Genomic DNA, 11,532 nt, shown 5'->3' with positions numbered 1-11,532 from the left:
AATGGCTTGGGGGGACAGGGGAAGGGCTGTCGCCACTGAACAACAGAATTGGCAAGAACAACCTTGAGTAACTGAGAAAAACACCAAAAAAACCCCAAAACAAACAAACAAACAAAAAAAAGGACTGCTTTGTATCATTTTGTTCTCTGCCACAAAACTAATACAGTTGATGCCTGTTGTACCCCTTCCTGAATTTCTATTTGTTATCTGGTACTACATCACATGCACAGTCCTGTCAGCTGGAAATTACAGCAGATAATTAGCCACATGGAGGTTGCCATTCTGAATTCCTGAAGCAAAAGTCCCTGTAGCTGCACTTCAAGTTTGCAGCTGTGATAAGAATAAAAATGGCTTTGATAAAATAATGCAGTAGTGGAACTTAATTTCATTGACAAGGTGAGGGAATTGGGAAGATGGGAGGTTGTCACTGAGAAATATTAATGGTCTGGGTGGGAGATCAGAGGCTTATCGTGCAACTGTGACATGTACCTATCAGGAGGCAGGCAAAAATCACAGAATATGAGCTGAAGAGAAACCAGAGTACCCGCATTGCCTGGCTAGCAGTGGGGGCCATGCAGGTGCCATTCTCTACAGTCTAGTCTTTACTCGTAATCCAAGACAAGGATAAACCCAGAAACCCTTGAGTGACAAAAGAAATTAAGTGCCTCTGAAGGAGCCAGTAACCATGGTAGTTAGAGCAAATGAGCGAGCAGGGCCATGCTGATCAGGGGTTGGCACAGCTGCAGTGTGATAAGCAAGAGACTCCTATAAGGAAGTGGCAATGCAGCACTTCATCACCAACTGTGACATCCCAGTGCCATACTTTACGGGAGTGCTGTTTTTCTGTAGTATTGACTTACTTGGTCCAGCCTGTAAGGGGATAAAAGCCACAGGGGAAGAATCCCTGTTTGGTACAGTCTGACACCAATGTTGCAAGAAAAGAGAAAGCTGTCTTAGCAGAGACAGGCGGTTCAGGGTTGGCCCATCAGCCTCGTTCTCCCACAAGGACCTGGCAGAGTGGAGACCGGCAAAGACACGACAGGTACTGAAAATGAGCGGCTTCCTAGGACTCAGGGAGGCACCAGAGAATAAGAGGGGGAACATGAGGGATGTCACTAATTCAGATTAATGATCTTTAAGATTAATTTATGCAGGTTCAACAGGCACTGAAGTCATCATCTGAAATACTTACCGTTGCCGACATCTGATTTATCAAGCACTCTTCCTTGAAGCACAAGGATGCCATTTCATCCAGCTGCTGCCGATGGGCTCGAATCATAGCCTGTCTGATTAACATAAAGTATACCCTTGGTTACACAGCCTGCTGCTCTACCTGCAATTACTATTGGGCTCCGATAAACTTTTAAGAAGAAGAAATATTCCAGAGGAAGTCTTGCTGCTGGTGGCTCCTGGCACTCAGGTAGCACACGTGCACACACACACACACACAGAGTGGTTCTTGAAGTATGGTGAACTACACTGGCTTGGGCTACAAGTAAAGAAGAGCCTGATGAGACTGAGGATTACTCTGAGAGGAGTGACCACAGCCTCCTGTTAGCAGAGGCAGCACAGGGGCACACGCTGCTTTTTACTATAGGGAAACCTAGAAGGGGGAAAAAAAAAAAAAAAAACCCTGCAGGATGGGACCATGAGGTTGAAATCATTTTGTTGAAAACAAAGCACAGCAGGAAGACTGTGCTACTGTTCATTCCTTGGCGTGAGTTTCTCTGGCCAGCCGTGCACTTTATGCGGACTGAACGCAGTCTAGTCCTCAGGAGCTGGCAGTGGCAATGCCTGGCCTGTAGCACCTTGAAACTGCACATCTCCGTCTTCACTGACTAGCTCGCTACTCTAGCTGTTTTTCTTTCCATAGGCATGCAACAACTATCACCTACTTCCTGATGGGAGGTGCTGATATATTTTAGGTTCTTTCCATCTTACAGGAAGCCAATTAGTTACTGAGTATTTCAGCTTGTATTATACTATTCTTTCCTCTAATGTTATCTGAGGAAGCTCTAATAGAATAATTGGCTCCCTGTGAGATTTTAAAATACCACTAAATAACAGTCAATCATATATTTACATAAGATAATGACTATAAATTATCATTAATCTTATTAAATAATTATTTCAGAGATTGACTTCCTAACAGTTTTAAAGTACATAAAAGCATAATATACAAATAAAGGCAAATGCACCATATCTGTGTCTAGAATTTCTAAGCTCTATGACAATCTACAGCGATAAGTAAGACTTACTGTGCCTTTTCTAGGGCTTCCCTCTGCTGATTTTCCATCTCTGATGTAGCACTTGGGGAGATGATGTTGGACAGGCCTGAGGGGTTGTCTGCATTTGCCCATGGCTTAATCTCTTTGGCAGCAGATCCTGAATCTGCAGCAAAAGTCTCTTGTGTAAAAATACTCTGAATCAATTTGTTCTTAAGCGATCCAATTTCTTCATTCCTGAACGACGACTTGCCTGTGTCTTCAGAATGATTGAAGCCCTGGTTCCTTAGTCCTGATTCGGGCTGCAGCAGCAGGCTGCTTTCTTGAGAGGGGGACTGGACTGTGTAATCCATATTTCCCACACTGGGAAAGCATGGCGCACCTGAAAAACAACCCTTTTCAGGAATATCAGCAGGTATTGCCTGAGCCATGGGTTCAACACTGCATCCTTGATCTGAATTAGATTTTCCTGAATTACCAGTAACAGCTTTAGCATCAGCATCACACTGTCTATCTGAATAGCCTTTGCACATCAAGTTACTGAGAAGCAAACCACCTTCTCTCTCTCCCCTGGAGTCCCTGGATTCAGCTGCGGATGTGTCTGTTAGGGCTTCACTTCCAACAAATAAACCATGAACAGCTCCTTGATTTAATGAACTTGAGCCCAGAAGGCAGCAGCATGGCTTCACATTGCAGCCCGCGGGTGAAAACCACTTGTTCCCTGTTTGTGGGAAACGCTGCAAGACGCAGTTCCTTCCATTGCGCCGCATTTGCTCCCCTAGCTCCAACATACTGTCTGTCAGAGCTCTGTTTCTAGTACACTGCCAGGCCTCTTCCTCAAGCCTTTTCTGGGAGCAGTGTATGTTCCTGTCTAACATTTGTTTCACATGGGGAGACTTCTCTCGGTTGGAAGACACAGCCTCGGTATCAGTTGCTTCCTCGTAGTCAAGAACGGATACCATGAGAGGGGCTGCTCTCCCAAAAGTTAACTCTGAGGAATTACTGGAAGCTCCACAATGGCCAACTCCATTTTTTCGAGTTTTCCATTTTATGTCTCCTGCGAGGGCAGCCTGTCTATCCAAGGTGGATTCTTCCTTCTGCTTATGTAGGAGGCTGGTCTCTATGTACTCTGGAGCTCCTGATTTCAATACGGGAGAAACACATGGGTTTGGAGCCTCCTTTTCTGGAGTCAAGACAGTTTCATTGTAATAAATGAGACGTTTGGGTTTGTACTGTTTGTGATCAGCTGGGAAATCTTTGCAATTTTTCCAGTTACAAGCAAGATCATCTTGCAGGCAGTAAGGTTTTTCTGCAGTATTGCTTGGAGACGACTCAGTAGTTAAGTCACAGCTCCAGTCTGATGGAGTTTTGCATCCACCTGCATTTTTAATAGATTCCTCTGGTTTTGGGCAGCCCCCACTACAATCCCAGCTGTCATCTATTTCATGTTCTTGCACAGGAACTGAGTATTTAAATAATAAATCCTTTCTCTTTTGGTCTTTCTGCTCTTCCTCAGCTCCCTGTTCTCTTTGATGAAGGAAAAATGAATGCTGGCTGCATTCATTGGGGCTTCGAATTCTTTTCGTGCTCTTTTGGCTGCAGACAGGTGAGAAAGAATCTTCACTAAAATCACTGTCATCCAGATCTTCCAGCTGCATCCCATCCTTGCTCTGTGCTTCTGTGGGAGTAAGGCTTGGCTCCTGCTGCACTTGAAACTCCTGGGGCTTGTATTGAGTTAAAAACCTCTCAAGAGGTTGGTAGTTCAATTTTTGCTGTAGAATAGGTGGCTGCTGAAACTGCTGGTGATAAAGGCGTAAATGCTCCTCCCTTTCCTTTTGAAATGGAGAGAGGTTTGTCCAGGTTTCAACACACTGTTTAGCAAAGGCATTTCCCCACTCCTGATTGCCATCAAAAGGCTGATTTCCATCTCCAAAGGAAAAATTACCTCTAGAAACAAGCTGTTTCTGCACAGGTTGCACTGTCTGGACTTTCAAGCACTGGACAGGTGGTTTGTCTTGCACATACTTGTCTCTTTGGCCACTCTCTTTTGTCTCTATCGTGGCAGCATTGTTGATGATAAAATCCTTTGCAGCGTGGTTCTTTTCATAGTGTGGAGACAGATCATCAGTCTTTTTCTTCACGGGCTGCCCTATCCGTAGGACTCCCTTAACTGGGCTAGTGTGGTGGAACCACGGTGAGCTGGGATTTCCTCTGCAGGCATGTCCTTTGTTGACTCCCCTGGGGGTTGAGGTAAAAGGGACACTGGGTGGCTGAAGTGCTGAAGGACATGCCTTCATTTTTGTAGCGCTTGAAGGATGTTGGAGGCCTAGCTTCACTTTCTTTGGAGAGCTCTTTTCCCCAGGTGGCAAAGAAGGAGAGTTTTGGATACGTTTTGGGGATACGTTTCCAGCTATCCGACGTCTGTTTGTGATGGGGGTAGAACATTTAATCCCTTTTTTCAACTCTTTGACCCTGTAAATGAGGCTAGTTTAGATGTCATGCTTTCAGATCAATAACAGTGTCTTCAGAACAAACTAATACTTTGACATATTAAGGCTAAACACTGAATTCAATGGCACGATTTGGGTTTTAATTATCCGTGACCCAGGAAGGCATCAAAAACACCTCTACCAAAATCCTGAACTCCTGGAAAAGTCTACAGAGCATTTTAAAGTGCTTCCCTGAACATAACATAACAGGCCGAAGGAGTGAAAATGGTCTCTACTCAATTTCAGTGGAAGAGTAGTGCATTTCTACACTTTATAATGCCGCATGGCACAATACCAGCTCAAAACAAGTTGGTACTCTCATCAGCACAACCACAAGACACGAATTAGGGTTTCTGGAGTAGTTGCAGTATGCTTAATTAGCTCAGGGAACATGCGTACAGGCCACGTCATTTCTGGATCAGACTCATCCATGCAACTGTGAAGAGCCGCTCTAACTGGTGTCACTCTATTCCCTCAATTGTTTCTTTTATTCCTCTATCCCCTAACACATCTCTTGTCCTCTCAACCCCAGCACTGCTTGCAATCTATGTAGGAGGGAGGGTGAAGGGCTTTAGCACACTCTAGGCAGAACTACAATAGAAAACTAAAACAAAACTTTGAGTACCGAGGTTAGCAATCCTGCAGTTACAGAGAGCACAGTGATATTTTTGTCACTAAGGGCTGTCATCAGAAAGGAGTTACAGACCTGGAGAATTTTATGACCCAATGTCAGTGTGGAATAGGTAAAGATTTTATTGCATTATGAAAGTTGCATTTCCTGCTTAACTCACAATTTCCAATGCAATCAAAAGAAAATGTAATCACAAACACATTACTTTTTTCCTGCTGTTTTTCACCTCAGAAGTGTGAACTATGTCACCCACCTGTCAGCATATCGCAAAGTGTTCAGTGTATGCTCTGTAGCTATGTGGCTAGGTGATACATTGGCTATCATACACGTCTTGGAATTACCAATGAAAGAATCCTTTAGGACCTAGGAGTGGAAGGAAAAGATAAGTTTAAGATTCTTAGTAATTCATATATTTATTTTCAAACAATAAGGGATAAAAAATTAGAACTCATAGGATCAGACTTACAGTTTAAAAAAAAATTACTTGAGCAGGTTACTGTGTATTAGATTCCCCTGTACACGCCGATTTCCACAAAACATGTGATAAAGTGATTTAGCTCTGCTCAGAACTTAGAAAAAGTTAACCAAGTTATCTTGCACTTCCTACGAGTTAGTGCGCACACAGGCAATTTAACATGATTCAAGTAAGTGATGCATGGTAACGACCTCTTTTTACGTAGTGCGCATCTCTCAATTTGTCTTGTAATTCTTTGTTTACAATTTAAAATGAATACAAGTGTTAATCAGTGCTCTGAACAAGCCCTTGCACCAGGTGCCACAAGGGTGCCCATATGTTTTGAGGAATAAAGCATATGTTACAACTAGAGTGAAGAAATGTTCATCAAAACTCCCATGACTGTTACTGCACAGAAGATGCAAGACTGACGGTAGAGTGGGTGGAGGTGGATGATAACTCTTTCGAGTCTGGTTATGTAGACGTACACATGAATATCTGCTGACAGCTAGTCCATAGGGCTGTTTATGTAAACATTCACACGGGACTAAGAGGACTCAATCACGGAGTTTGGGAGTTAGTGCACTTTTGAGGAAGCTGGTACCTTTTTTCACCATGCCAGTCCTTGGGATTGATTGTATTTCTTGCTGGCAGTTGGCCTTAACCCTGTGATTACCTTTAATGTTTGGAAAAGTTATTCATTTTTCTGTCTTTCTAGGGTCTAATAACAGTTATTGAATCATACTTTTTTCATTTTGCCCTCATCAGGGATATACCTGCTACTGCCTTCTTGCTGGTTTTACCTGAGTTAATTTGCTTTGCCGGAAAGGAGTATGAGCATGTTCCTGATCCAGTGCCCGAATGCATTCCTTTAGCTACCAAAACAAGAGGGGGAAAAATACATAAATCACAAGTTGGGGAGGAACTGAATTTCACCAAACCTCAGCTACAAATCTCATACTTCCCTTATGTGCCTTTGGCTCCTACCACATGACTGTCCCTTGCAGGGGGAGTCTACGTCACAGTCACAGCAGTGAAAGACCAGCTTTAGCAAGTTCAGCTATCAACAGCAGTTTAGCTGCGCTCACAAAGAGCAAAGGTGCAGCACAGAGCATAGCTAGCCCAGTCTGTCAGTTTTATGAGCTATACAAAAAAAAAAGTCCAAGAAGCTAGGTAATTACACACACGTTCAGCAAACACAGAGCTTCACACTACTGTGGATTGACTGCTGCTGGCACCACAGCTAACTAGTCTAAAGCCAGATCAGATGAGTCTATGCTAGATTATGCTAAAACTTGCCAGGCATGTGTATCCTTAGGATGTTACAGGTATATGAATCTAGAACAGAGCTTTTGGAGCTCCTTCTCTAATAGATTAATTTCTTCCAGAATAAGTTCTTCCCCTTCTGAAAAAAAAAAAAAAAAACACCCTTGGACAGCAGCAGTCCAAATTCCTTATCCCATTCTGGCCACGTTTTCATCTAAAGCCAAAAGTGGCACAAGCAAATACGGGCATATTCCTCCCCATACCAACTCTAGTCTGTAGTCCAGATATCCCATCTGCGTACCCTGGAAGTGTGGGTACGCCGAGCAGTGTTAGGAGAAGGCTGATCTCAAGCCATTTCCTCTCTCACCAGCACAGTGCCCCAAACCTAACCAGAGGGGAGAGCGCTGGCTAGCATCCAAATAATTAGATGTAAGGGGAGCTGGGTTCAAGCCCAGATTCAAGCCTGTGCTCAGAAGGTAGTATAGATGCAGCCTGTCTGTCTAAACAATGTTTCACTATGCCCTTTGGCAGGCTAATAAGAACTATACACAAAACACAGTGAGTGAAGCAACAGACTACCCAGGGAGTGGAGTTACAGCCACAAAACTCCCCTCTAAAAGTGACAGAGCATGAGCAACTGGCTACAACCATGATTTTCACACATCCGATCTCTCCTTCTTAATAATCATCACCAGAGATAGCTTTTAGTCTTGAAGAAATATGTCTTGATTTAGTACTAGCCTAGGAAAAATGACATTTTCAAACTTAAATAAGCACCCTTCTTTTGGTCATGCTTTCACATCAAGCTGCATGCAGTAACTTCTGCACTATTGATTCACGCTCACTGATTGCATATCGCCTTCCTCATTTAGGGAAGTCCTCACTTCATTAACGAGCTTTGTTTATTTGAATTAAAAGGGACGTAAAGCCTCCTGCACAATTTCTACTGGCAGCATTCCTGCTTTATCTTAGACGGCGTTTCTCTGCTCCTTGCCCCTCTTTACATTACTTTGTACGCTTATAGAAGACAGTTTACATCAAGAGTGCATTTCTTCCTTTTCCTTTCTACCCACCTGTGAACTCCTATATCTTATGCTCTTGAGTATTTAAGTCTTTTCTTCCTGATTTGTTAGAGAAGTCTGAATTCAAGTGGTGAAAATAGGCAGCATGAACAGATGTGCTTTTAGGAAACAAATGCGGCAATTTCAAGCTAATATTCTCTGGAAGTAAGGGGGACATAAACTTCCTATATAAAACATGAGACACCTATAATAGTATACCTAATTATCTTCCATGCTATGTTTACCTGACTGGTGCTAAGAATGCATTAGAAAGACTTGATTTTCATCCCACAAAATCTTTTCCCTCTTAAATTGTCTTTCAGGCATCAAAGTTAAACTGGGAACACTTAGTACTTTTTTTTACCCCTCCATAGGATCCATACACATGCTATCCCCTGGTTTCTTTTCAACTTAAAACCCACACTAAAAATTAATTACAAAACCTTCCCCAGACATGCTAGTAGCTTACTGCTAAAAGGCTTTGGTTTATTTCCGCTCCTTCCATTTTTGTTTGTCGATCTGAGTCTCTGGCATCAGCTGCCCTTTCACTGCCAGCCAAGTCAATGAACGATATCCTAGAAAAAACAAATCTGCATTTATCTTAGGGGCTTTTTTTGTTTTTTAAACATCAACACACGACATCAGAAGAATGATTAGAAATCACTATGATTGAACAAGGAGAAATACTCACTGGAAATATCTGAGGCATAAAAATAAGCATAGAACCAGCTACAGGAACAGTGTTAGAGCATTCTGGCACTAACACAGTCATAACAGACAGTCTAATTGCATGCGATAAGAGTGCTCCACAGTTTATTGGTAAAGCTATTTAAAGTGTAAAGCATACATCTCTCTAGATAATGATTGTGCTTGTAGCTTCCTATAAACACAGTTAAAGAAATTGTAAACTTTTTGAGTCTCCTTCCAAGTAAAACAGACATCTGCCTAGGTTAAATGGGAATTCATGGCAATATGTACAAAAATTTCCAGTTTAATAAGTAATGCACTGAGCTTTCACTGCTCGCTCCTATTCCCTTCCTTCCTCAAATCTCTGCTAGACCTTCTCATGTCCCCTAGTTCTGGATGCGAGGTACTCTACTGACTGTTGTACTATGTCTTCTCCTTTGCCCTTCCTCATATTCTAGAATAGCTCTGACTTCTCTTATGGGTGTGTTTTGGGATCCTTTCCTAACTTCAGTTCCATCTCTCCTTCAGTAACAAAACACAGCACACATGCCATACCTACATAACCACACACACTTCTATTTCTAAGCCTGCCTGCTCTGCCTCTGCCTTGCTCCTTTCTGCTATTTGTTTAACATTTTGCTTTGTATTTAGAGTAAGATCCTGGGGAGCAAGGCTGCATCTTATTTGTTGTAAGAGTCAGTCAGCTCATTTTTGGACACTAGTAATGTAAACACCTAGACATCTTTAATCAGACTATTTCTGGGGGCTGTTTAACCTGCAGAAAAGATGACTGAGAAAAGACACAATTACAGTTTTTAAATATGTTAAATGGCTGCCACAGGAGGAAGTAAACTACCTTTTTTTTTTTTTTTTTTGGTCTGCTGCAGATAGCTTGAGCATGTGAGTCTGATGCTATCAGAAAGGTTTAGGTGAGGCACTAGGATTCCTCTGACCAAAGAGAGATTTCTTGAATGGAAACACCTCCCATGGCTTGTCACTCCAGACTTTCTTTACAGACAATTAGGAGACAAAGGTACTTTTAGAGGCAAATCCATCTGACCTGTTTTAGATGACTACGCAGAACGGGATGAATCAGGTCCCAGCAATGGCTCTTTCTTTTCACTGACTTCAGAGGTGATGAGCGCACATGCAGAGGTGGCCATTGCAGACATCTACCTTTGGCCAGATGAATGCCAGACAGAAAAAGCTTTCTAACGCTGACGATGAGAGATGGAGTTGATTATCTCAGGATGGCAGTAAACCTCCTTCAATGGAAATCTTTAAGAACAAGTTTGACAAGCACTCGCCAGAAATGGCTTAAGCACTATTCGTTGGAGCAGAAAAAGGGTTATGAAACTTCTTAAGTCCCTTTGAATCCCGTCTTACAGTTGCCCACAAACTCAATATCTCTTCTGAGTTTGCCTCCTGGATGTCCCTGAGGTTGGCTTCCTCATGAAATGGTGGTGGTGCAGATCAGCAAGTGACCAACATTGCATATTTGCCAAACTGTGCAGTTCTTTTTCTCATCTTACCTTCCGAACGTCCTATTGGCGGTGTCTTTAATTTGGATTTGGATGATAGCATGAGACCGAGAGGAATCAGAGTTCACTCCAGTAGCTCCTGTGCTACGTTCCTTCCCCCCCTTCAAAATCACCTGGGGGACAAAAATCTAAGTAAATTGTACATAAAAACATAATCTCTCAAGAAAAGATCCTGCCCTGTTAAGTTTAGGTTACATTCAAAGGAAAACTTCATTACAGCCCTGAAATTCTGGTGCAAGGCAGAGGCTAAGTTAGACTGAATCCCTTTCAATGTTTCTTTCAGAACTTTGTATATGGATTTGCTTGTGGTGTCACTATGGAGTTCAGAGAGCATACTGCAGGTAAGAAGTTGCTGCACTGCATATTCACTCTGATTTGCAAAAATCAGACTATAAAACGAAAGTAAGTTGCAGAGATAACCTCATGCACTCACGCAACTGAGTATTTGTTGTGGTTTTGTTGTTACTGCTTTTTTTGTTTTAATTTCACATTCTCATGTCATAGATTGGTACTGTTACCCAGAAAATCAAGAGGTATACGCTGTAACAAGACACAAATTGCCAAAACATTTCTCCACAACTGAAAGAAACAACGCTAGAGTAAGTAGCAACGCTAAAGGATCAATTATATTCAAAGTCAGCAGCAAAATAAGAGAACAAAGGGCAGATGCATGGCAGAAGGGCAATGGCACCTTCAAGATACAACTCCAGATCATTCTCTTTTGCAAAATTTTAAGGACTATTGCAGGAAGCCTAGTAACGACTACAGCAGGACATTCATAAAACAGAGTCGTCATTTTGTTTCTGGTAGCAAGAACTAATTAAAATATTAATCTAGCAAAAATCAATATGGTTTCAGTTGACAGATGTGCACTACTGCTTTTCAGTGGCCGGTTTTCAGTCAGCAACAAAGCCAACTGTTGCAGCTCCTGCACAGAATGTCTGAATGCACAGAACTGAATGCACAGAAAATGTCTGAATCAAAGCCAGCAATGAATTCAATTCAATGCAAATTGAGTAACTGTGGACGTATTCAAGACTCTTCCCATAGATCTGTCGCGGGCTATTCAAAAGCTCTGAGTCAAGCTAGTGATATTTCTGTGTTCAAAAGAGCCCGTGGACAATACACAATTAGTTTTTGCCAAGATACCTGTGAGAATAAAGTCATTTAATAGCTCT

At 42.3% G+C, this 11,532-nt stretch overlaps 1 protein-coding gene across 2 annotated transcripts in view; it reads right to left on the bottom strand.

Moving 5' to 3' along the window:
- The window catches only part of LOC138064671 (kinesin-like protein KIF24), a 36,273-nt gene that overhangs the window by 7,275 nt on the left and 17,466 nt on the right, over window positions 1-11,532 (bottom strand). For both annotated transcript variants that reach the window (XM_068928338.1, XM_068928339.1), the window contains 6 exons: window positions 10,346-10,467; window positions 8,596-8,701; window positions 6,603-6,674; window positions 5,599-5,708; window positions 2,259-4,697; window positions 1,193-1,286 (listed from right to left, as the gene is read on the bottom strand). In XM_068928338.1, the coding sequence (XP_068784439.1) occupies window positions 1,193-1,286; window positions 2,259-4,697; window positions 5,599-5,708; window positions 6,603-6,674; window positions 8,596-8,701; window positions 10,346-10,467 (2,943 nt within the window). The remainder of the gene's footprint in view (window positions 1-1,192; window positions 1,287-2,258; window positions 4,698-5,598; window positions 5,709-6,602; window positions 6,675-8,595; window positions 8,702-10,345; window positions 10,468-11,532) is intronic.

This window comes from Struthio camelus, chromosome Z, assembly GCF_040807025.1.
Source record: "Struthio camelus isolate bStrCam1 chromosome Z, bStrCam1.hap1, whole genome shotgun sequence".
NCBI classification, from domain to species: Eukaryota; Metazoa; Chordata; class Aves; order Struthioniformes; family Struthionidae; genus Struthio; species Struthio camelus.
Note: the sequence above shows the minus strand (reverse complement) of the source record. Positions and strands in the feature narration are given on the sequence as shown.